The sequence below is a fragment of the Oscarella lobularis genome, chromosome 1 (genome assembly GCF_947507565.1).
Source record: "Oscarella lobularis chromosome 1, ooOscLobu1.1, whole genome shotgun sequence".
NCBI classification, from domain to species: Eukaryota; Metazoa; Porifera; class Homoscleromorpha; order Homosclerophorida; family Oscarellidae; genus Oscarella; species Oscarella lobularis.
The window spans coordinates 5,117,293-5,142,169 of NC_089175.1; the positions used below are offsets into that span (position 1 = coordinate 5,117,293).

Here is a 24,877-nt window from a genome sequence, read left to right on the forward strand (position 1 = left end):
CCTCTCTAGCAACAGGCATGCTAATGATTTGCTCAAATTCACCATCGTTGGTGCTAAAAATAGAATAGATTAGGCATCATTTGATCCTACGCGATATCGTTCCTGGAGTCAAGTACAATACTTTGAATTGGGAACGTCGAATAATCTATATTGTTGTATCAATTGAGCAAAATTCAAATTATATGTAACGAGACCCGGAGCGAAGGGATGCACGAGTCCACGAGAGACATCATCAGCGTGCGGTAGGTCATAAAGCGTGGGATTTATTGGGGGTGTACAGTAAGATGCTGCTGCCTGTTATCCTTCTTCTTCTATCTCTGGTCGACTTCGCACAGGTTTCTCTCGCTTATTTGCCTCTTCGATTGCTCTGACTTAATTGCTTTCCTTTGCCAGAGTGACGGTGGCACCGTAGAAATCCAATTCGTCCGGTACAAGAACGCGGCGCACAAAGAAAACAAAGGCTATTGCTGCGAGTCGTATGCTACGTTTGGCTGCACCGACAACTGCGACAACTATTTCGCAGTCTGTTTTCGCGCATACAACCAGACAAATGACTCTACGTGCATCCATACGCGAACAACAGGCGAGTTCAACGACGACGTTACCTTCAAAACCGGAAAAAACGCTCTTAAAAACAATGTGGATAATCCCTTTTCACTCGATTTCAATAGAGCATGGAAAGTACAGTTGTAGAAATTGATACCACGCGATTCCGCTCGACTAGTACGTGTTGGTCTTAGAACTCTTTCAGTTTGAAAATTACCATAAAGGACAAGGATTATATCGGTGATGATCTCGTCGATATCCTTCGACCTGGAATAGCAAATGCCGGCATTTCGAGTTCGTGGACCAGCTTGACGATTCGAGGAAAGCACAGCAAGACTCTCTCACTAAAATGGCGCGTCCAATGCAATGCAAACTATTACGGCGACTGTACGGTGTACTGCGTGCCAAAAGACACAGACGTCGACGGTCACTACACGTGTAATCCCACAACGGGCGCAAAAATATGCCGGAGCGGCTGGAAGGGAGCCCCTCAATGCAAGACTCGTACAGTTTGACAAAAATATAAATGTAGCCAATACGAATGTGTGTACTTTTATTAGCCATATGCAAGACGGGCTGTAGCACCCAGCATGGTTATTGTAAAAATCCCAATGAATGCATGTAAGTCACATTGGAAGAAACGTTTCGGTATGAGTTGATCTGTCACATCTAGATGTCATTCTGGATGGACTGGGAGTAGTTGCCTAACGTGCGTTGCAAAGAGTGGCTGTGGTACGTAGCGTTCATCCGATGACATATATATGAACTGATTGTTTCTTAGTCAATGGATATTGCATTAACCCTAACGAGTGTATCTGCAATTCTCATTGGTTGGGATCGCTCTGCGATAAAAGTACGTGTCTCACAGTTGACCTGAAATTTAAGTAGCAGTAGCGGTGTTCTGCTCAGGTGGAAATGGATGCAAGGATTCTCCGTGTTTGAACGGAGGAACGTGCACGGTGATTCCAGATAGCTACACCTGTACTTGTCCACAGGATTTCTCCGGCCCAAATTGTGCAATAGGTAGGACGAAGAAAGAGAAATTACCTGCCTACAAATGAAACTCGTCTGCACCTTTTCAGACATGAATCGTTGCCGAAGCAGCCCCTGTCGTAACAACGGTGCGTGCAGCAATCTTCCTAACAATTTTGCTTGTGACTGTCAGCCTGGCTACACAGGACAGCTTTGCTCAACAGGCAATTGGAAAGTTCTTGAATATCTATCGTTTATTGTCTTATGCAGAAATCGATGAGTGTTCAAGGGATCCTTGTTTGTACGGAAATTGCTCAGATTTTGAAAATTCCTTCTCTTGCACCTGTCACCCTGGATTCACTGGACGCCTATGTGCTACAGGCAAGCAAGAAAGCAACTACACAGTAAAAAACAGCAGCATTGTGAACCGTTTTGTTTATAGATATTGACGAGTGTGCATCTGGTGTAAACGACTGCGGTGCAAATATGCTATGCGAGAATACGATTGGCGGACACACGTGCAAATGCCAGTCAGGCTATCAGGTCGCTCTCGACGGTCTTTCGTGTCTACTGACTCAATGCGGCGACTTTGATTACTTGTCCAACGCAACGACGAGCGTGCATTTCTCCGAGAGCGATCGAAGAGTTAACTCAACTGCATCGATTGTCTGTGAGCAGGGATACAGTATGAACAATGGAACGAATTCTATTAGTCTGCGTTGTCTCGATGATGGATCGTGGGATGGCAACCCAGTCTCGTGCAAGGGTAAGTTCAGCTAGCACATAAAATAATGATGCGTCGAACTATTAGGCTGGAATTATAGATATTGACGAGTGCAGCAAGTCGCTCGACTCTTGCGATTCGGACGAGGTATGCCACAACACGGAAGGATCGTATGAATGCCAACGAAATGAACCCTCGCCTACGAGCCAAACAAATGAACCCTCGCCTACGAGCCACACAAATGAACCCCAGCCTACGAGCCAAACAAATGAACCCCAGCCTACGAGTCAACCGAAGGAGCCCCAGCCTACAAGTCAACCGAATGAGTCCCAGCCTACGAGCCAGTCGTCTCCGTGTTCTGATGGGGAAACGAATGATTGCGTCAGTGACGGTACACGAGGCTATATGCGACGATATCGTATTCAATCCTCGCCTGTGTAGATCCAAATGCCAAGAACATTGCCGCTGGTGGTTCCGAGCAGACATATGTCTACATTGGAATTGCAATCGGTTGTCTCCTCCTTCTCATTGTCGTCGTAATTATTGTGGTTGTTGCATGCCGACGACATCGTCGAGCGTTGAACGTCTCGAGCACTCCTGCTATGGTACTGGCAGCGGCCGACGCCGATCATGTTTATGACCGGGTTGTTCGACCTGGCGAAAACGAACGGCTGTATGACTAGATAATGATGGCCTTTTGTGAGCCATCATGTGATCCCCGAACACCCTCAGCACGCTATCTAATTCTTTTTACTCTAATTTTAGAAAAGCCTATGTGCATCACACTGCCTAACCACGTTAGTTGGCATGCCTTATTTTCCGCAAAAAACCTACGATTAATTTGACCTCTTATGTGACCCAGAGCTACACCTCCCTACCGCAACCTTTGCGCCTTCGGCCCATTATCAGCTCGCAGTTGGGTTTGCGTGCTGCAAGCTTTGCTCGCAGCACGACAAACTCAACGTGCTCCTTTACTGCATTCCCTTGATAAAGCTATTTGTTACGTGCCTGATATGTTTATTTAGATATAACAGTACTGTTATATCACGGATTCTAGAAAGAGAGGGATTAGAAACACCAGTACATTGAGTGGATCCATGCTCGCCTCGGCCACGCCCCCTTATCGGTTGTGACCCCGCTCAAGAAACGCCCGATTTCTCCGAATCCGAAGGTTCTCTAGCCTTCTAGGCAACTCGAAAAGGTTACTAAGGGTGTAAATAATGCTTCTAAATGTAGCTTTTTACAAGCGACGGTTCCCTAAAGCCCGTTTTTTCAACATGCGACTTTGTGTAGCTTTCCTGATCGTTCTGCAGGCTTTCGGAACCGCAAAGTACATTCTAACTCTAGGCTAACGACGTCAAAGTGCAACTGACATCTTCAAAAGCATCTGCGTTTCACGATTGTCGAGACGAAGACGATTTTCGAGCATGCACCCTTCTTACGAGGGTACAAATTTGTCTTGATCTCGACAATCGTGAAACGCAGATGCTTTTGAAGATGTCAGTTGCACTTTGACGTCGTTAGCCTAGAGTTAGAATGTACTTTGCGGTTCCGAAAGCCTGCAGAACGATCAGGAAAGCTACACAAAGTCGCATGTTGAAAAAACGGGCTTTAGGGAACCGTCGCTTGTAAAAAGCTACATTTAGAAGCATTATTTACACCCTTAGTAACCTTTTCGAGTTGCCTAGAAGGCTAGAGAACCTTCGGATTCGGAGAAATCGGGCGTTTCTTGAGCGGGGGTCACAACCGATAAGGGGGCGTGGCCGAGGCGAGCATGGATCCACTCAATGTACTGGTGTTTCTAATCCCTCTCTTTCTAGAATCCGTGGTTATATCTATGCTGCAAACTATTGAACATAATCCGGGGTTACTATCTACTGTGACGTCATTTTTCGGTAGCATTTTGTTCATTATACGGGAGAGTATGACATCACAATGACTGTGATGTCATAAAGGCACCTGTGTGTGTGATTGGCCTAAGTGCGATTGTGACGTCAGGGTATACCGACAGAACCACACTTTGGTTTTTGGGCGATCACGTTTGAAAGACCCTCCCACCTGTCCGGGTAGGGTAAACGGTTTTTCCTGGTTTTTTCTTCAAAAGCCGTTTACCCTACCCGGACATACGGGCATCAGACGAAAAGTAATAATCTTCTACTGGCAGTACAAGTTCTCCCGAGTCCAGGCAAAAAGCAAAATAAATTTATTTGAATAAAAATAGAGCGAAATACTGAAAAAAGGCGAGAGTAAATGATAAAAAGGCAGCGTCTTCTTGCGTTCGTTATAATGAGGTGGTCGTGCCCAGGCCGCTTTTTGCTGATTGGGAAAAGTAGAGCCAATGAAAATTTGCTGATAATGCACGTGAACCGTTCTCTAATTTTTGGCTGGGTTTGGTTATAGCTCGCTCTTCGGAATTCTTCGCTGCATGGAGAAAGCTTGCTGTCGCTGTGGACAGTGTGGGAGTGGGTCCGTGGGAGTGTCACTCTACTCTCCTTTCGTCGTCGTTCTTCCGTGCCGCTCACTTGAGACGAAGAACGACTCCAGTCCAAAAAAAACCGAACGTATGCCTTGTGTAGTGACGTAGAAACGTCAGAATGCTTGGTCAGCAAAATTCGCCCTCTCTAGCAACAGGCATGCTAATGATTTGCTCAAGTGCTAAAAATAGAATAGATTAGGCACTATTTGATCCTACGCGATATCGTTCCTGGAGTCAAGTACAATACTATGAATTGGGAACGTCGAATAATCTATAATATGTCTTATCAATTAAGCAAAAATCAAATTATATGTAACGAGACCCGGAGCGAAGGGATGCACGAGTCCACGAGAGACATCATCAGCGTGCGGTAGGTCATAAAGCGTGGGATTTATTGGGGGTGTACAGTAAGATGCTGCTGCCTGTTATCCTTCTTCTTCTATCTCTGGTCGACTTCGCACAGGTTTCTCTCGCTTATTTGCCTCTTCGATTGCTCTGACTTAATTGCTTTCCTTTGCCAGAGTGACGGTGGCACCGTAGAAATCCAATTCGTCCGGTACAAGAACGCGGCGCACAAAAGCAACGACGGCTATTGCTGCGAGTCGTATGCTACGTCTGGCTGCACCGACAACTGCGACAACTATTTCGCAGTCTGTTTTCGCGCATACAACCCGGCAAATGACGCTACGTGCATCCATACGCGAACAACAGGCGAGTTCAACGACGACGTTACCTTCAAAACCGGAATAAACGCTCTTAAAAACAATGTGGATAATCCCTTTTCACTCGATTTCAATGGAGCATGGAAAGTACAGTTGTAGAAATTGATGCCACGCGTTTCCGCTCGACTAGTACGTGTTGGTCTTAGAACTCTTTCAGTTTGAAAATTACCATAAAGGACAAGGATAGCTTCACCGGTGATGATCTCGTCGATATCCTTCGACCTGGAATAGCAAATGCCGGCATTTCGAGTTCGTGGACCAGCTTGACGATTCGAGGAAAGCACAGCAAGACTCTCTCACTAAAATGGCGCGTCCAATGCAATGCAAACTATTACGGCGACTGTACGGTGTACTGCGTGCCAAAAGACACAGACGTCGACGGTCACTACACGTGTAATCCCACAACGGGCGCAAAAATATGCCGGAGCGGCTGGAAGGGAGCCCCTCAATGCAAGACTCGTACAGTTTGACAAAAATAGAGATGTAGCCAATGCGAATATGTGTACTTTTATTAGCCATATGCAAGACGGGCTGTAGCACCCAGCATGGTTATTGTAAAAATCCCAATGAATGCATGTAAGTCACATTGGAAGAAACGTTTTGGTATGAGTTGATCTGTCACATCTAGATGTCATTCTGGATGGACTGGGAGTAATTGTCTGACGTGCGTTGCAAAGAGTGGCTGTGGTACGTAGCGTTCATCCGATGGCATGTATATGAACTGATTGTTTCTTAGTCAATGGATATTGCATTAACCCTAACGAGTGTATCTGCAATTCTCATTGGTTGGGATCGCTCTGCGATAAAAGTACGTGTCTCACAGTTGACCTGAAATTTAAGTAGCAGTAGCGGTGTTCTGCTCAGGTGGAAATGGATGCAAGGATTCTCCGTGTTTGAACGGAGGAACGTGCACGGTGATTCCAGATAGCTACACCTGTACTTGTCCACAGGATTTCTCCGGCCCAAATTGTGCAATAGGTAGGACCGAGAAAGAGAAATTACCTGCCTACAAATGAAACTCGTCTGCACCTTTTCAGATATGAATCGTTGCCGAAGCAGCCCCTGTCGTAACAACGGTGCGTGCAGCAATCTTCCTAACAATTTTGCTTGTGACTGTCAGCCTGGCTACACAGGACAGCTTTGCTCAACAGGCAATTGGAAAGTTCTTGAATATCTATCGTTCATTGTCTTTTGCAGAAATCGATGAGTGTTCAAGTGATCCTTGTTTGTACGGAAATTGCTCAGATTTTGAAAAGTCCTTCTCTTGCACCTGTCATCCTGGATTCACCGGACGCCTATGTGCTACAGGCAAGCAAAAAAGCAACCACACAGTAAAAAACAGCAGCATTGTGAACCGTTTTGTTTATAGATATTGACGAGTGTGCATCTGGTGTATTTGACTGCGGTGCAAATATGCTATGCGAGAATACGATTGGCGGACACACGTGCAAATGCCAGTCAGGCTATCAGGTCGCTCTCAACGGTCTTTCGTGTCTACTGACTCAATGCGGCGACTTTGATTACTTGTCCAACGCAACGACGAGCGTGCATTTCTCCGAGAGCGATCGAAGAGTTAACTCAACTGCATCGATTGTCTGTGAGCAGGGATACAGTATGAACAATGGAACGAATTCTATTAGTCTGCGTTGTCTCGATGATGGATCGTGGGATGGCAACCCAGTCTCGTGCAAGGGTAAGTTCAGCTAGCACATAATAATGATGAGTCGAACTATTAGGCTGGAATTATAGATATTGACGAGTGCAGCAAGTCGCTCGACTCTTGCGATTCGGACGAGGTATGCCACAACACGGAAGGATCGTATGAATGCCAACGAAATGAACCCTCGCCTACGAGCCAAACAAATGAACCCTCGCCTACGAGCCAAACAAATGAACCCCAGCCTACGAGCCAAACAAATGAACCCCAGCCTACGAGTCAACCAAATGAGCCCCAGCTTACGAGTCAACCAAAGGAGCCCCAGCCTACAAGTCAACCGAATGAGCCTACGAGCCAGTCATCTCCGTGTTCTGATGGGGAAACGAATGATTGCGTCAGTGACGGTACACGAGGCTATATGCGACGATATCGTATTCATTCCTCGTCTGTGTAGATCCAAATGCCAAGAACATTGCCGCTGGTGGTTCCGAGCAGACTTATGTCTACATTGGAATTGCAATCGGTTGTCTCCTCCTTCTCATTGTCGTCGTAATTATTGTGGTTGTTGCATGCCGACGACATCGTCGAGCGTTGAACGTCCCGAGCACTCCTGCTCCTGCTATGGTACTGGCAGCGGCCGACGCCGATCATGTTTATGACCGGATTGTTCGACCTGGCGAAAACGAACGGCTGTATGAAGATGTACCAAGATCTATCGCCTCACAGTCGAGTCGGACGCGTCTTTGCAGCGAAAAGGGCGTGGAAGTAGGGAATCCTCTCTACGGTTTCTCAGGAATGAATCAGCCAGGCGAGTCTAATCAAGAATAATTTTATTCGTTTTTGGACATTTTCTGTGGCGTCCGGTTTCTTTTCTTTTATGTGTAAACGCGCGCCTATATAGATTATTTGCGCACGGGTCGATCATTCTGCTGGTTTGGCGACGCTCAGGACTGTTTGTTCTTTGACTCACCTGCGTGGCACGGAAGAACGACGACAAAAGGAGGGGCGACAGCGGCGAGAACCTTTCGTCACGCGGAATCCAACCCTAGCTCACTCGTCCTCGCGATCGATCGCGCCTGGATCGCGTAGAACCACTCGATAGTAACGCTCGCCAAAGTAACAAACAGAAGCCCGGCAGAAGCCCGGTAGTGGATGCGCGCGGTAAGATCTCAAAGGTGGGCTGTGGTTGAAATGCTACCTGTCATCTTTCTTCTATCTCTGATCGACCTTGCACAGGTTTCTCTTATTTATTCGCATCTCCGATTGCTGAGACTTGTCTCCTTTCGCCAGAGTGACGGTGGCACCGTGGAAATCGAGTTCGTCCAGTACAAGAACTCGGCACACAAAGACAGCAAAGGCTATTGCTGCGAGTCGTTTCTCACGTTTGGCTGCAGCAACAACTGCGACAACTATTTCGTAGTCTGCCTTCGTGAGTATAACCCGAAAGATGACACTAAGTGCACCCATACGCGAACAACGGGCGAGTTCAACGACGACGTTGCCTTCACAACCGGAAAAACGCTCTTAAAAACGGTGTAGATAATCCCATTTCATTCGATTTCAATGGAGCATGGAAAGTACTATTATTGAATTCGATACCTCGCGTTTCCGCTTGATTGGTGAATTTGTCTTAGAACTCTTTCAGTTTGAAAATTACCATATGGGACAGTGATAGCCTCAGCGGTGATGATCTCGTCGACACCTTACGACCGGGCATAGCAAACGCCGGCATTTCGAGTTCGTGGACCAGTTTGACGATTGGAGGAAAACATAGCAAGACTCTCTCACTAAAATGGCGCGTCCAATGCAATGCAAACTATTACGGCGACTGTACGGTGTACTGCGTACCGAAAGACTCCGACGTCGACGGTCACTACACGTGTAATCCCATGACGGGCGCGAAAATATGCCGGAGCGGCTGGAAGGGAGCACCTCTATGCAAGACCCGTACAGTTTGACGAAGATGTTATTATAGGAGTAGCTAATGTGAGCGTGTATTTTATTAGCCATATGCAAGACGGGCTGTAGCACCCAGCATGGTTATTGTCAGAAGCCTAATGAATGCAAGTAAGCCACTTTGGAAAACAAAAAAGCTCATTGAATTTGAGCCAAACTGTTGTCATATCCAGATGCAATTCTGGATGGACTGGGAGTAATTGTCTGACGTGCATTCCTAAAAGTGGCTGTGGTGAGTACTTATCTATCTCACAAATTAGACAGGAACGCCGGATTTGGTTCTTAGTCAATGGCCATTGTATTGACGCTAACCAGTGTATCTGCAATTCTCATTGGTTGGGATCGCTCTGTGATAAACGTACGCATGCCAAAATTGACCTTCAATTTGAGTTAATTAGTGGTTTTTCTACTCAGATGGAAATGGATGCAAGGATTCGCCGTGTTTGAATGGGGCAACGTGCACGGCAATTCCAGATAGCTACACCTGTACATGTCCTCCAGATTTCTCCAGCCCAAATTGTGCAATTGGTAGGATAGAGAGAAGTTGCGTGCATAGACAGTACAAACAAAACCCTGCTGTTCATTTTCCAGATATGGATCGTTGCCGAAGCAATCCCTGTCGTAACAACGGCACGTGCCGTAATCTTCCTGACAGTTTCGCATGTGACTGTCAGCCAGGCTACACTGGACAGCTTTGCTCAACAGGCAATTAGAAGGTTTTTGAATACCTATTGTTTATTGTGTCACGCAGAAATCGATGAGTGTTCAAGTGATCCCTGCTTGTACGGAAATTGTTCGGATTTCAAAAATTCCTTCTCGTGCACATGTCATCCCGGATTCACAGGACATCTGTGTGCTACAGGCAAGCACCACTTGGTCAATAACAATGGAATTGTAGTCTTCCTTTTCAGACATTGATGAGTGTGCATCTGGTGCACACGACTGCGGTGCGAACATGCTGTGCGAGAACACCGTGGGCGGTCACACGTGCAAATGCCAATCAGGCTATCAGGACGCTCCCGACGGTCTCTCGTGCGTACTGACTCAATGCGGCGACCTCGATTATTTGCTCAACTCAACGACAATCGTGCATTTCTCGTCAGAAGATCGAAGAGTCGACTCGATCGCAGTGATTGTCTGCGAGGGAGGATACAGTATGAACGCAGAGACAAAATCTCTAAGTCTGCGTTGTCTCGAAGATGGATCGTGGGACGACGACCCAGTCCCTTGCACAGGTAATCCTAGCTAAGGCGAGAAAAATACTGGAACATATGAAAGGGAATCAATTATAGATATTGACGAGTGCAGCGTGTCGCCAGAGTCTTGCGATTCTGACGAGGCGTGCCACAATACGGAAGGATCGTATGAATGCCACCTAAAAGACTCCCAGCCAACGAGCAGCAAGCCAACGAGCAGCCAACCGTCTCAGTGTTCTGAGGGGGAAGCAAATAATTGTGGCGGCGGCAAAAGTAAGAAATCTACAGCAGATGTCTATTTGCGTGTTCACTGCTTGCTTGCTTATTTCTATAGACCAAAATGCCAAAAACATAGGAGGCTCGGAGTCAGGCAGTCAACTTTATGTCTACATTGGAATTGGAGCTGGTTCTCTTCTTCTTATTATTGTCGTCATAATCATTGTTGTTGTCGTATGCCGACGGCGTCGTCGGTCGGCTGCCTGTGAGCTTCAGCCTGCCAGTGAGCTTAAGACTAAGAGCGTTCACGTTGACGTTCCTCCTGCCGACTCGGAGCACGTTTACGACAAGATTTGTCGAGAATACGAGAAAGTGCCAGAACCGGTGTATGAAGACATGTCGAAATGTGATGTCTCTGCGCCACCGCCGCCTCAGGCTCAGGCTGCCTGTGACGGCGGCGCCGTGGATCTAGGAAATCCTGTCTACGGTTTGTCAGAAAAGACCGTGCCGGGCGGGCCCAAGTGGTGATTCTATATTGTGCGTTCTATAGGTACTGTACATGTTGTTTTGGACACAGACTGTAACGCGCTTCACGTCGTCGACGCCACGCCTGTTCGCGTTCACGTCCACTGCCACGGAGCTCTATGCTGGAAGAACGACGACAAAAGTGACAGCGACTACAAGCCGTAGCCTTTCTCCGAGAAATTCGGAAGAGCATGGGAGTCCGAGACAAAAGAACGGAATCTTGACACCCTCCCTCCCTCGCTCCTCTCCTCTCGCCTCCGGAGCTCTTTGACAATAAAAAGAGATGACAGCAAGTCTCCCTCGAGTTTTTACGGCAGCTCAACTGTTCTCTGCGTCTATTGGGGATGGCCACGTAGTGCTAGACTACGTAGCCTACATCTCGATCATCGCTCGTGTTCAAGCGTACAGCCCAACCAGGAACACGTCTATCAATCAGAGAAGGAAAACGTCACTTACAAGGCATCTTGGACATGTACACTTCTTGGTTTACTGGCGACTCACTGCGATGTCAACTGAGAAAGAAGAAGTTACGAGATCCAAGAAGGCCCCCATGTCCAGACAATGCGATGGAGGTGGGTATTAATAGTCGCTTTCGTCGTTCGTGCAAAAAACGCTCTCAACAGGATCTCAGAGATATGAGGTTAAATTAATTCGCTGTGATAACGCCATTGGTTCAGTTACCTGCCGACCTACTGCACTAGTAGGCGTAAAAATGCTGCCTGTTATCCTTCTCCTTTCTCTGGTCGACTTTGCACAGGTGGTTCTCTTGCACACGCCATGCACTATTCTGATTGCTTTGCTTTGCCAGACTGACGGTGGCACCGTAGAAATCCAATTCGTCCGATACAAGAACTGGGCGCATAAAGTCAACTACGGCGCCTACAGCGGCTACTGCTGCGACTCGTATTCTGCGTCTGTTTGCATAGACGAATGCGATAACTATTTCATCGTCTGTCTTCGTGAATATAACCCGACGAATGACAACAAATGCCCCCAGAGGCGCACAACCGGCGAGTTTGGCGATGACGTTGCCTTTGCAACGGGAAGTAGCGCTCTTCGAAATGGTCTGAATAATCCCTTTTCACTCAGTTTCAATGGAGCATGGAAAGTACGGCCCAGTATAAATCGAAATTGATATATTCACGCGTTCTCAAGTACGACCTGATTTGGTCTTAGAACTCTTTCAGTTTGAAAATTACCATATGGGACAGTGATATCCTCACCGGTAATGATCAAGTCGACATCCTACGACGTGGCGTGGCGAACGCCGGCATTTCGAGTGCGTGGACCAGTTTGACGATTCCAGGAGCACACGGGAAGACACTCGCACTAAAATGGCGCGTTCAATGCATAGCAAACTATTACGGCGACTGCACGGTGTACTGCGAGCCAAAAGACTCCGACGTCGACGGCCACTACACCTGTAATTCCACGACGGGCGCGAAAATATGCAGGAGCGGATGGAAAGGAGCTCCTCAATGTCAGACTCGTACGTTGTGTAAGTCAGAAAAGTAGGAAATGCGTGTATATTAATTTTATTAGCCATATGCAAAACGGGATGTAGTATGCAGCACGGTTATTGTCTACAGCCCAATGAATGCATGTAGGAGAAAAACGTTTTGCTACTCTGAACTTTAGTCATATGCATCTAGATGTCGTTCTGGATGGACTGGGAGTACTTGTCTGACGTGCATTCCTAGAAGTGGCTGTGGTGAGAAATGTTCTATCTTGAAAGAAGCAGGAACGCCAACGTTGTTCTTAGTCAATGGCTATTGCATTCACGCTAACGACTGTATTTGCAACTCTCATTGGTTGGGATCGCTGTGCAATATAAGTACGTGCGTCAAGATTGTCTTGCTAATTAATTAGGCAGTATTTCTGCCCAGGTGGAAATGGATGCAAGGGTGCTCCGTGTTTGAACGGAGCGACCTGCACGGTGATTTCGGATAATTACACCTGTACATGTCTTCCGGATTACTCTGGCCCCAATTGTGCAATTGGTAGGACAGAGACAAAATACATGCATGCAAACGAGACTCTTCTGCACATTTTTAGATATGAATCGTTGCCGAAGCAGCCCCTGTTTAAACAAAGGCACGTGTAGTAATTTTCCAAACAATTTTGCTTGTGACTGTCAGCCTGGCTACACTGGAGAGCTTTGCTCAACAGGCAAGAAATCGAGATCTCTTGTTCAAAAACCGACATAGAGCTTGTCATCTTACGCAGAAATCGATGCATGCTCAAGTGATCCTTGTTTGTACGGAAATTGCTCAAATTTTAAAAATTCCTTTTCTTGCACCTGTCATCCTGGATTCACTGGACGCCTTTGTGCTACAGGTAAGCACTACGTGGTAAATAAAATTAAAATTAATAAAATCTAGCGTTGGTCTTTAGATATTGACGAGTGTGCATCTGGTGTAAACGACTGCGGTGCAAATATGCTATGCGAGAATACGATTGGCGGACACACGTGCAAATGCCAGTTGGGCTATCAGAACGCTCCTGATGGTCTCTCGTGTGTACTCACTCAATGCAGTGACATTGATTATTTGTCCAACGCAACGAAGAGCGTGCACTTTTCAAAGAGTGACCGAAGAGTCAACTCGAGTGCAGTGATCGTCTGCAAGCAGGGATACAGTATGAGCACTGAAACGAATTCTATCAGTCTGCGTTGTCTCGATGATGGGTCATGGGACGGTAACCCGGTCTCGTGCAAGGGTAAGTTTCAGTTAACACGACATTCAATTACACAAAGTGTAGGTTGAAATTGTAGATATCGATGAGTGCAGCGTGTCGCCGAAGCCTTGCAAAGCCAACGAAGTGTGCCAGAACACGGAAGGATCGTTCAATTGCCGCCCAAGTGAGCCTCAGCCAACAAGCCAACCGTCTCCGTGTTCTGATGGAGAAGCAAATAATTGCGCCAGCGAAAGTACTACTAAGTCATAATGTATAATATATTTGTTATTGCTTGGTCCTTTCTCACGAATATAGATCCTAATGCCACGATCGTCACCGCTGGTGGAGACTCCGAGTCGGGTCAGCAGATTGGTATCTACGTTGGGAATGCAGTTGGTTCCGTCCTTCTCGTTATTATCATCATTGTTGTCGTGATTGTCTTTTATCGACGACGTCAGTACGTTTTAAGCTTTCCTATTGCCGTACCAGCGGATGTCAGCGATCCTGACAAGATTGTTCAAAAGAATGAAATTGTAGACAAGAATGCTCAAAATAATGAAATAGTACCAGAGCCGCAGTATGAAGACATGTCGAAGTATAATGTGCCGCCGACGCCGCCTCCTAAAGGAAAAGAGCTCACCAGGCGGCCCTAATCACTGATTCAAAAGATTCTCATTTTCTCATTGTACCGTGCGTTCGTTTGTGCATAGATATGGTTTTCAAAATCTGCCTTTGAGAATTAATCCATCGGCTACGGTATGCATGTTCGTAAAGCAGCTAAGAAGTCTCCATCCAATATAGGATCTAGGCACACTTAGGTATCTATTTACTGAATGGCTCCAAATTGACCATGCAGGGTCATACGCCAAAGTTTTTATTACAGTAACGTCGTCACGGAAACTCTCTTTTTTACACCTAACTCTTCTTCAATGCCAGTAGCCTCAATCTTGAATCGTTTTTAATTAATTCTGACTCTGATCAATAAAACTCTTTGGGAGAGTTACCTCCCTTCTGTCCTAACTCTGAGAGCTCTGATTGTTGATGTACGAGCTGGGTATTTATACCCTCAGGGGCGGGGCCTCGTTTCCATCGCAGCTTTACAGTACGAGAACACGCGTCGATTCGAATTGTCAACCAACGCGAATCGACTGCAAATTCAATTCTGAAATCATTTTGAGCAAAATTTCGTCGCAATTCGGTTTCTATACGCGAAATAGGCGAACACGGGAGGGGCCAACGTTAGTATGAATCATTGCATGGAGACCCTTTTTCCAACAGTCGTCCAACTACAAAAAATTAATTTCTCTAATTAGCAACTCTCGAGTCATGCAATAAAACCGGCTGTGCCTACATTTACGTATATGTAAAATTCTTTTGCCGGCGTCAAACCCAAGCCGTTGTCAAGACTACGAACAGCGCAGCAGAGGTAGGCAAATGCGACGAAAATCCTCATCGTCGTGTTTAGACTTTCAGGTTCATAGTATACAATACGGCTCGCGTATCTAATATTAGACCCCGCCGGCATGCTGCAACCTCGTGAGTGTTACGTATACTAAGTTTAGATCTATTGTTGTGATTTCGCTCCAAAGGGTAAAGTTGCCCGCGACTGCGCGAAATCTGCGTCAAAGGTTTACGAAATTAGGTAAACCTTTACGATGGGGCGTGGTCAAGACGCGTGCGGTACACTGATGAGGAGTGCCGCAATTAAAAAACGTTTGAATGTTGTGCATGCCATTCTATTTGTGAATCGTAGCTGTGGGCACAAAGCCAAGGGACTTACCCGCCACGTAAGAGTAGCATTTTGACCTCAAGAAAGGTCAAGGGAAAAGTTCAGTACAATTGAGCAGCTCACAATTAACCTGAAGACTCCTGGCTTAATAGCAGCAAGCGAATCAGCAACGAAGATAACGTGATGGGCAAATGCAAAACTAAGCTTAGTTAGGAAATTTGCAACGTCTTGTTTGTTCGTATCGAGTGGACTACCGTAGGTGAAGGATTTAGGGAAGACACCTGTTCACTACGTTCAAGTGCTCTAAGTAGTTTTTCGCTCTTGTACTTTTCTGACTTCGTTCCTTAGAGAAGCGTGTTCGTTTCTGAGACTGCTGAATGGTCTGAACCCGTTCCTACGCGCATAGTAACGACCGAAACTGGATTCCGGAAATAACGGGAGTGAGAATGGCCAAAGACTGGCATAGCGTTGACGAAAGAGAGAAAACCCTGGTGGAGTCTAATGCAGACATTTTATCACTGTTCACTGAAACACATGAGTGTGATGTATATACAATGCTGTATATGCAAATACTACATTGACATCAAGAACAACTCAATCCACTGAAATCATTCTGTTCAAATGTTCTGCTCATATTTTTCTTGCCATAATGGCAACAGTTGTCCACGAACTGGCATCTCTGGCGCCTGGGACATCCATAACAGGCGCTTCTCTGGCAATCAGCCTGTGCTCGATCACATCAAACCCGGCAGCCTTCACACTGTCGAATATGAACTGTTTGCTTCTTTCCACATGATCGTGGCCGTGATGATGATGATGATGATGATGGTGACCATCATGCTGGTCCCCATGGTGATCATGACCGTGATGTTCCTCCTCCTTCTTTTCATCATCCTCTTTCTTCTCTTTCTCAAACTGGCGTTGCGCGTGAAAGCACCCAAGCCTATCACTCAGCATCAGCAGACCATTCGGCTTCCCAAATTCGCTAAACAGGGCGCGTAATCGTCGTGCGTCTTGACGGCGTGCAATAGGCAATAATGCAGCGACACAACGTCGAAATGACCGACCAACGACGCGTCGACGGGATCTGCCGCCGTGACGTCAGCTTTTAGTATCGCCGCCATCTTAGACCGAAGCGCATCCTGTCTCTCGCTTGCCGCCGACTCCGAACGATCGCCTTCCACGTCGGCGACGGCGTAGCGAATCAGCGACGAGAAGTCGTACGATTCGGAGCCGCCGGCTTTCCAGGTTTTCAAGAAGTCGACGTTTTGCTGGCCGAAGTCGGTGAACGTGATCGTTTCCGCGTACCTGACGGCACTGATAAGCGACCAAATGGTTGGACCACCGCCGAATTCGATAATGCGCGCATTTGCGAGATTCGCTCGCTTGTACAACTCGTCAAAAATCACGAGACGTTGCTGGAGGACCTGATGAGAGCTCACATCTGAGTCCTCTTTGAAAGAGTAGTATCGGTCGCAATAGGCGACCGGATTTTCGAACAACGGTCCTCCCTTCTCCATAGATCAAACGCGCGTTCGATTCGGATATCCGCATATGTTTTTTATTCAGGTAAATCAATTCTTTTGAGTGAGCGAGCTTACTAAGTCTAGTGCATGCCTGTATCATATCTCTCTCTACTCTAAAGCATTATTTTATGTAGGAAAATTGTCCAGCAAATGAACGTATTCACTATTGATATCCAGCTCACATTCCTGACAAGGGAATTCTAAGGGTTCATACCTAAGAGAAAAAGACAGAATATCAGTAGCCAACAAAACGGCAAGTGAAATCACCAGTAGTTCACTGCCATGTTTCTATGCTCCTTCTGATCGGGCGTCGATTGGACTTCGTGCCACCAAAACGCTGGCATGAAGAGAACGTCGCCCGCGTGAATTGTATACTCCATCCGCGCAACCTTGCCAAACTCAGGAAACCGTTTCAGATCTGGGTTTCGAATGTCCTATTTATCTCTGCTGACATCTGGTGACATCATTGGAAGTTACGCATAGATGCTTTACGTCATGCCTACGTCATGTACAGTGTCTCTGCTCAGTGCGCACGCTCAAAGAATCGCGCGCGCTCAAAGAATCGCCATGTCGGCTGTCGAAGTCCATTGCGTTGAGTGCGTTCCGCTGCATCGCTCAGAGAGCACCGAAACTTTTCCGTCGTCTCCTGGTGAGTGGCTGTATTCGCGCCTTTGCTATTCGCTCTTCGGCAATTCGCTTCGGGCGTTTCGCTCTAACTGCGTCGACGTAGAACTTCATTTTGCGATTTGCACATTCGGTCGAAGCGCTACAATTACCGTTCGTTGTACTGTACAGTTTCGCGTGGCGGCCGCTGACCGTGACGTCACGCAATCGTCACTTGCAGAGCCGTATATAAAGAAGAAATCTTTATATACGGCTCTGGTCACTTGATCTCGTGATTTTGCCGGCCACGTGTCTATATAGCTCCAGTAGAGATTAATTTTAATTAAATAGTAGAAGATGCACGTGACCATGACCTCTGTTGCATTCATAATTGGGTTGTCTTTTCAGAGGCTGAGGATTATTTTGCGATACTTGACAATCGAGAGGAATTGTATTCCAGCGGTAGCCAGCCCAAAGTCACCACAATACCAGCTCCTCTTGATTTCCATGAAGTTGCCAGCGATGAATTGCGAGGTCTTAAAGTGGAATACGTCAATCAGTGTCTTGTTGTCACAAGCATCCCAGGACGTGTTCGTCCAGCAGCTTTAGCGGAAATTATTCGTCAGCTAGGAAACTGGATAAAAGATAAGAAGTTGCCCATCATCGTTGCACTCAATAAAGATGTCGAGTTGTCCTGTGAGGCAGTTTACCGACCAGACGTGTGCGCTCATTTTGAAGAGGAGGAAGAGAAATTCCCGTGCATTGCGATTGAAGTATCTGTCTCCGAGTTGTTCGAGAAAGCGAAAGAGAGGTGTGATGAGTTTCTCAAGCTGGGCTCTCAGTTTGTTGCTATTTTCAATTTCGAAAGTACCGAGTCAGCATCTTTTTCATTTCATTCGAAATTGCGTGATCGTAAATGGCGCAAATCGGAAGGGCCGACTATTGTTCCTGGCGCTGTTTTCGGTTGCGAAGAAGACTGTGTGCTAGATCGAAAAGAAATTGAGATAGATGCCACCCGCGCACTTCGAAAGAGGCCGCTTCGTCGTGAAGATGTTTAAATAAAACTTGTGTATTTATTTTGTTGCGTTTTTTGAATAAATGCAGGAGTCTAACAACGCCTCTCTCCATCTTTTCTCCGGGTCGTAGACATCATGTAAGGACACGCAAAGCGCTGCGAAATGCCTCGTTTTACGACAAGAAAAGGCACGGAATAGGTCACAGAGTGAATTCTTTGCTATTCTAGATCGTTTCGTCTCATATTTCACGCTAAAAAACGAACGTATGCCAGTAGACGTATGCGTCTGTAGCTTTTTAGTGACGCAAGTCGGTATGCTTGGTCAGCAAAATTCAAGCAAGATCGCTGCCGGCCCTCGAATGGATTTTTGTTAGCTAAGCGAACGTTTGCAGACGATTTCTCTGCCTGTTAGCGAAGCCCTCGACTAGACTAGACATTCGCAACTGAAAGACGAGCGAGAATCGTTCATAATCGACTCAAACGCACGAGCCGCTATTGTAGAAAGTTCAGATCGCCTTGCACTGCTCGTAGAAACGATAGGCCCTTTTCCTTTCCCGCCAACCATCAGGCCTAACGTGCTGCGACTGTGATTCGGCAGGACGGAGTTTCAAACGCGCATGTACGAATACTAGTGCGTAACCAGAGATATAAAAGAGTAACTCTTTATATCTCTGGCGTAACAATGGGCGGAGAGCCAATGACGTAGCCTTGTCGCCTTAAATCAGCCAATGAAGTAAACATTTATCGTTCTATCGAGACCCCGTGAAAGAAAAATGGCTCGTCTAAGATGAGTTCGAATTGTCTAAGCTTGAGAATTGGCAGATCGAAGCTTCAATGAATAAGCTTTGATTTTAGCCCTGACGTATTTTTAGTTGAGGGGTACGTCAATCGAGAAAAAGCGGTTTGAAAGTTTTAGGATCGCTGAACGCACTAGGAACCGCACGTTTTCTCTATAAATAGCTTCAAAAATTTAAAAAATCGTAGGGATTTGTAAATGCGCTCGAAAATGCGCTGAATCGTGCCTCAATCGCGCCTAACGACCCACGATGTTTCGAATTTTGCCGAAATATGTTAGGTAAAAACAGCGTCTTTTTAGCTTCAAAGATAAAGAATACTGCCTTTTATTTATACTACTGGCGTTTTTGGAAAGCTCGGCGACAAAAATGGGAAGTTGTAGACGATAATTTGTACGAGGGTCCCCGCCCGATGCGCGTTTGTTTCAGTGAAGCAATGCCACATTTGCGCATTTTCGCCAAAGAAAATGCGCTTGTCAGAGGCTAGATAAGGTAAAATCAGCGCTTTCGGAAAACATTCGAAGGGAGTAACCAGTAACCCTAACTACGACGCATGCGCGTTTGAAACTCCGTCCTGCCCTGTGATTCAGCTAAAGCGGACGGAATCTTTACGCCTAGTAGTGGTTGCCATTTCGATTCTCTCTGCGCTCGGCGTCAATCCAGGCGTCGTTCTGGACGAGTCTCTCTTCCCCGACGTCCTTTCCCGTTGGAGGCCCAGAACCGCTCGAAAAGAACAGAAAAGGGGACGTAAGACGCGATGGACGAGCTTCTGGATCAAAGTGGGGAACGTGCGATCTCACAAAGAGCCATTTCCATCAGGTAACACGACGAATTTCCAAGGAGTACCTGTTTGTCAAGTTAGATTGACGTAGCAGTTCCTCTGGCAGCCACGCCAGTCTGTCGTGCACATTCCTGTAGTTAGCAATCCACAAGTTGGCCAAGTTGGAGAGGTCGTAACGTTAGCAGGCGAATTATTATTGCTTGATCGTTTCTTATGACTATAGATGTAAATGTCGGCCAAGAACGTCGCCGCGCTGGCGGAGACCCCGGGTCGCGTCAGCAGATTAACGTCTGCCAGTGTAGATGTCGTCGATCGCGATAGGATTGTTCGAAATAATGAAAACGTATTAGAACCGAAGACATGTCAAAATAGAATGCTTCTATGCTGTCGCCGCTGCTTTGTTTAGCTCAGTGCCATGCTGCTACGTTCAAACCAGACCACTTTGCTTTTGAGCGAGTCGCTCTGCTAGAGCTTTGCTTACGTACTTGCTCACTATCACGCCACGTTGCTGATAACAAATCAAGGAAAGCCGTTAATTGGAAGCCACGCACGCTTCCGGAAAACCGTGTTTTAGAAGCCACATTCTCTAAAACATTTTTCCTGGTGGCAAATTTGGTAATGCATGGGCGTAGTTATGTAAGTTCATTAATTAATTAAGTCAGGGATATAATAGGTCGTCCGACGCTTGGCGACGGACTAGTACGGAAGTCGGAACGTTATCTGGCGCTTGCTCTTCAGAATTTCTTCACTGCTCGGGGAAAAGACAATGCTCGTCGTCGCTGTCATCCTCCTGTTGTCGTCGCTCTTCCACGCGGCGCTGTCGTTGCTCTTCCCGAAGGTGAGACAAAAAAGAACAAGGGAATCAGACACCCAACCTCGCCCGAACTAGATAGACTCTTTGTCTCTATACGTCTCCCAGTCTCATCCGCCCTATACACACACGGACACCGCATGATAGTGCGTTCCATGCAAAATCGGATTGGCGCTGCTCGAAAAAAAAGGTCATGCACTTGACTTTATTTTTTACAGGGTGGTACGCTGGAAATCAAATTCATCCAATACATAAATCCGGAGAGCAAAAACTACCAAGGGTCCATTTGCGATGGTTTTCCGTCACTATATCCCAAATGCGATAACTATTTTGTCGTCTGCTATCGCGACTATAATCCGAGTGATGACAATGCGTGCACGAATGGGACGCGCGAGACGGACAAGTTCAATGACAACGACGACATTATATCTTCCCAAAGTCACATCTCAACAATCCTTTTTCGTTCGGTTTTGATGCCTGGAAAGTAAACGAGAAAAACTTCTCCATATTTTCAATAATTAATTTGCGAATTTGTAGAATTCCTTTAGTTTGAAAATTACCATCTGGGACTACGATTGGCCCTTTAAGGACGAACTTGTCGACATGTTGCGATGGGGAATTCCTCACGCGAGCGTCCCGAGCAACGGGAGCAAGTTGCTAAATGGAAAATACGGCAAGACTCTCTCGCTTCAATGGCGCGTTCGGTGCAACCCGTTTTACTACGGCAACTGTTCGAAGTACTGCAATCCACTTCCTCGGGACCACTACACCTGCGATCTTCAGACAGGACAGCATTTGTGCTTGGTCGGATGGACGGGAGCTCCTCAGTGCAGAACTCGTATTGATAATTCCTCTTCCGTATTACAAAAGAAAACGGGTTTTTTTCTGCTCTCCTTATAGCTGTTTGCAAGACAAACTGTAGTAAGCTACACGGCTCTTGTACAAGGCCTGGAGAATGCATGTAAGACGTCTATTACTGAAGTTTCTCTCTTGTGTAATGATGCTACCTTTGCCAGTTGTGACCCTGGTTGGACAGGGAGTACATGTTCAATTTGCGTGCCAAAGAGCGGATGCAGTGAGCGTCATTATCACTTTTTGTATTCTCTGTTGACAGAGTTTTCTTACAGAACACGGCGTTTGCCTTGACGGGAGTGATTGCATTTGCCAGCCACCCTGGTTCGGACCCCTGTGCGACCAAGGTGAGAATTAGTCGTGCTTCTCTTGCTACGATGAATATTTCTATTTAGATGGGTCGGGATGCAACAATCATCCTTGTCAGAATGGAGGAACGTGCTCCGTCATTCCAAACGGCTTCAACTGCGCATGTCTGTCGGACTTCACCGGAACGACTTGTGATGTTGGTATGATATGTTATTGATATCCCTCTTCCGTCTTACAAGTGAAAAACGATATTCTGCTCCTCCTTATAGCTATTTGCAAGACGGGGTGTAGTAAGCTACACGGCTCTTGTACAAGGCCTGGAGAATGCAAGTAAGACGTCTATTACTGAAGTTTCTCTCTCGTGTAATGATGCTGCTTTTGCCAGTTGTGACCCTGGTTGGACAGGGAGTACATGTTCAATTTGCGTGCCGAAGAGCGGATGCAGTGAGCGTCATTATTACGTTTGCATTCTCCTTTGATAGAGTTTTTCTTATAGAACACGGCGTTTGTCAAAGCGGGAACGACTGCATATGCCAGTCACCCTGGTTAGGACCCCTGTGCGACCAAGGTGAGAATTAGTGGTGCTTTTCTTGCTACATGTAGGATGAATATCCCTGTTCAGATGGGTCGGCATGCAACAGTCATCCTTGTCAGAATGGAGGAACGTGCTCCGTCATTCCAAACGGCTTCAACTGCGCATGTCCGTCGGACTTCACCGGAACGACTTGTGATGTTGGTATGAGCGAGAAACAATTTAGTATCTCAATCTGAAGTATAGTAAATAAATAGATATGAATCTGTGTCGAAGCAATCCTTGTATGCACGGTGCCACATGTCAAAATCTGCCCAACAGATTTGCGTGCAATTGTCGGCCGGGCTACACCGGACAGTTTTGCTCTGCAGGCAAGACAAAAAAACACACAACGAGTGTATAAGTTAAATTTGTTTTTTTGTTCATAAAGAGATCAACGAGTGTCTGAGTAATCCTTGCGTTTTTGGAAGTTGCTCTGATCTCGTAAATGCCTTTTCCTGCCAGTGCCATTCCGGATTTACGGGCCGTCGCTGCGATGCAGGCAAGTCATATAGACCGATTTATTTTATGTACATGTGCCAATTTTCAGACTTTGACGAGTGTGCATCTGGTCTAAACAACTGCGGTGCCAATACGTTGTGCAATAATACAGTAGGTGGATACTTGTGTCCATGCAAACCCGGCTATGCAGACGCAGGCGACGGTCGCTCGTGCACCCGGATTCAGTGCAAGAACCTCGACAGTTCGCTCGGTGCTTCCGCGGCAAGAGTGACTTTTTCGAACGATAACCGATGGGTTGGCACGACGGCGCAGATCGCCTGTCTAGGCGGATATAAAATGCAGCCCGGAAGCCTTTCTAGCCTACGTTGTCTTGACGACGGGGAATGGGACGGAGAGGTCAAAGCAAACATATGCAGCGGTGAGTTTAATTAATAACAAAAAACAAAGACGTAGCAAATACTCTTTTTCTCCTCGGTAAGATATTGACGAATGTCAGGTAGCACAATCGCCGTGCCGTTCGGGTGAAGTGTGCCATAATACGGTGGGATCGTACATATGCGAGACGGGGGAACAGACGCAAACTCCCGAGACGAAAGCGCCGACGACGAAACCAACCCAAACGCCCGAGACGAAAGCGCCGACGACGGAACCAACCCAAACGCCCGAGACGAAAGCGCCGACGACGGAACGGACGCAAACGCCCGAGACGAAAGCGCCGACGACGATTTCTCCATGTTCGGAATGCGATGAAGAAAACACGGATGCTATAGGCAAGACAACCCGACCTAGCCATCTAACCCTAACCCTAAGTTCTTTTATTTAGGGACTCCTGAACGCATCATCGACGAAAAAAAAAAGAATAATATCGGTCTGTACATCGGAGTCGCCGTCGGAGTCCTCCTCCTCATCGTCATCATAATAGTCATCCTCCTCGTCCTACGTCGCCGATCGAAACGGGAATCGATCACCATAGTACCGCGCCCGCCAACTCAATATGACAAGTCGTCGTCGTCGATGGCGATGTCGATGTCGGCGTGCCAAGCGGCGGTCGACAAAGAACACGACGCCGCCAAAATGAAAAATGAACCCTTTTATGACGTCATCGGTGACGGTTCGCGACCCCCCAAGTACGAGGATATGTCGGCCGTGGCCTTCAACGCTCGCAATTTGGCTTATTGGTCTGTTCTGTCCGCCAATAACGCGAACGGAGCGGAGCATTCGCTGCCTGAAACGGGCGTCGCCGCTGCGGAAAAGGATCGGCCGGCCTCTCAGAATCACTATCTCGAGCCTGACGTCAAGGGTGGCGGCGGCGTTGATGTCCAGCTCGTCTAACGTACGTTGGTCGTACGCTCGTTTATGAAGGTACACGAAATGCGATTAGAGGAAGATGGTCTACCGGTGTAGTACATTTTACTGTTTGCGCAATGTTGATCACGTCAGCCCACGCAGTTTTCAGTTCAGAATTTGCACGTCGTTTTTTTGTCTGAGTCTCTGCATCGAAATTGTTCTCCAATGCTTGTTCTTTAGATCTGGATGGAAGGTCGAGTGATGATGAGGTTTTCACTTCGTGTTGTCTTTCTTTCACAGGAGCAGCGCCCATTTTTGTGGTTCTGCTGAGAGTGCAGTCACGACTTGCTCTTACCTTCATCTGCTTTCGCTCACTGCACGTCAAATCATCGATCCTAGAGGAGATTCTCTTCTAGCGTCCACGGTAAAATTGGTTTCCTCTAGTATCCGTGGTAGAATTGGCCAGAATTG

The 24,877-nt window shown here is 46.9% G+C and overlaps 6 protein-coding genes and 1 long non-coding RNA gene across 9 annotated transcripts; 6 read left to right on the forward strand and 1 right to left on the reverse strand.

Annotated features, from left to right (window-relative positions):
* The first annotated feature begins 637 nt into the window (after positions 1-637).
* Positions 638-3,025, forward strand: LOC136193203 (protein jagged-1-like). Its single transcript, XM_065982084.1, has 11 exons — positions 638-681; positions 752-1,050; positions 1,107-1,167; positions 1,220-1,278; positions 1,328-1,399; positions 1,456-1,569; positions 1,629-1,742; positions 1,789-1,899; positions 1,961-2,284; positions 2,343-2,633; positions 2,684-3,025. Exons 1-11 carry the CDS (start codon positions 638-640, stop codon positions 2,923-2,925), a joined length of 1,731 nt encoding a protein of 576 aa, XP_065838156.1. The 3' UTR covers positions 2,926-3,025.
* Positions 3,026-5,094: 2,069 nt separating this feature from the next.
* LOC136193297 (protein jagged-1-like) lies at positions 5,095-6,816 on the forward strand. The gene is made up of 10 exons (XM_065982197.1): positions 5,095-5,181; positions 5,240-5,527; positions 5,587-5,899; positions 5,956-6,016; positions 6,069-6,127; positions 6,177-6,248; positions 6,305-6,418; positions 6,478-6,591; positions 6,638-6,752; positions 6,810-6,816. Exons 1-10 carry the CDS (start codon positions 5,131-5,133, stop codon positions 6,814-6,816), a joined length of 1,194 nt encoding a protein of 397 aa, XP_065838269.1. The 5' UTR covers positions 5,095-5,130.
* Position 6,817: 1 nt separating this feature from the next.
* Positions 6,818-8,042, forward strand: LOC136199483 (uncharacterized). The gene is made up of 3 exons (XM_065989681.1): positions 6,818-7,133; positions 7,190-7,501; positions 7,552-8,042. Exons 1-3 carry the CDS (start codon positions 6,854-6,856, stop codon positions 7,923-7,925), a joined length of 966 nt encoding a protein of 321 aa, XP_065845753.1. The 5' UTR covers positions 6,818-6,853; the 3' UTR covers positions 7,926-8,042.
* On the reverse strand, positions 7,151-8,212 carry LOC136199484 (uncharacterized). Its single transcript, XR_010673073.1, has 3 exons — positions 8,068-8,212; positions 7,822-7,911; positions 7,151-7,770 (listed from the first exon to the last, which is right to left on the reverse strand). It is a non-coding gene; the product is annotated as an uncharacterized lncRNA (long non-coding RNA).
* Positions 8,213-8,252: 40 nt separating this feature from the next.
* On the forward strand, positions 8,253-11,003 carry LOC136199482 (protein jagged-1-like). The gene is made up of 12 exons (XM_065989680.1): positions 8,253-8,333; positions 8,388-8,674; positions 8,732-9,044; positions 9,104-9,164; positions 9,227-9,285; positions 9,340-9,411; positions 9,468-9,581; positions 9,645-9,758; positions 9,805-9,915; positions 9,965-10,288; positions 10,346-10,522; positions 10,584-11,003. Exons 3-12 carry the CDS (start codon positions 8,987-8,989, stop codon positions 10,991-10,993), a joined length of 1,500 nt encoding a protein of 499 aa, XP_065845752.1. The 5' UTR covers positions 8,253-8,333; positions 8,388-8,674; positions 8,732-8,986; the 3' UTR covers positions 10,994-11,003.
* Positions 11,004-11,798: 795 nt separating this feature from the next.
* Positions 11,799-14,409, forward strand: LOC136193383 (protein jagged-1-like; the record flags this gene model as incomplete). Its single annotated transcript, XM_065982310.1, has 11 exons — positions 11,799-12,098; positions 12,167-12,479; positions 12,533-12,593; positions 12,643-12,701; positions 12,753-12,824; positions 12,877-12,990; positions 13,046-13,159; positions 13,217-13,327; positions 13,385-13,708; positions 13,764-13,919; positions 13,982-14,409. Coding segments are annotated over 11 exons (1,962 nt in total), but the record flags the coding sequence as incomplete, so codon positions are not given.
* A 5,497-nt stretch (positions 14,410-19,906) lies between these two features.
* Positions 19,907-24,686, forward strand: LOC136199481 (protein jagged-1-like). Of its 3 annotated transcripts, none has more exons than XM_065989677.1 (20): positions 19,907-20,152; positions 20,206-20,283; positions 20,338-20,457; positions 20,521-20,729; positions 20,788-20,952; positions 21,144-21,409; positions 21,463-21,763; positions 21,826-21,886; positions 21,942-22,000; positions 22,053-22,124; positions 22,173-22,286; positions 22,356-22,416; positions 22,472-22,530; positions 22,583-22,654; positions 22,709-22,822; positions 22,876-22,989; positions 23,049-23,159; positions 23,208-23,537; positions 23,599-23,889; positions 23,943-24,686. In XM_065989677.1, the coding sequence occupies exons 7-20, from the start codon at positions 21,529-21,531 to the stop codon at positions 24,449-24,451; spliced, it is 2,202 nt and encodes a 733-aa protein (XP_065845749.1). In that variant the 5' UTR covers positions 19,907-20,152; positions 20,206-20,283; positions 20,338-20,457; positions 20,521-20,729; positions 20,788-20,952; positions 21,144-21,409; positions 21,463-21,528; the 3' UTR covers positions 24,452-24,686. The 3 variants fall into 3 exon arrangements, with proteins under 3 accessions (XP_065845749.1, XP_065845750.1, XP_065845751.1); XM_065989678.1 differs by having other exon boundaries at positions 20,209-20,283; XM_065989679.1 differs by lacking the exons at positions 22,053-22,124; positions 22,173-22,286; positions 22,356-22,416; positions 22,472-22,530 and having other exon boundaries at positions 19,907-20,283.
* The last annotated feature ends 191 nt before the right edge of the window (positions 24,687-24,877 follow it).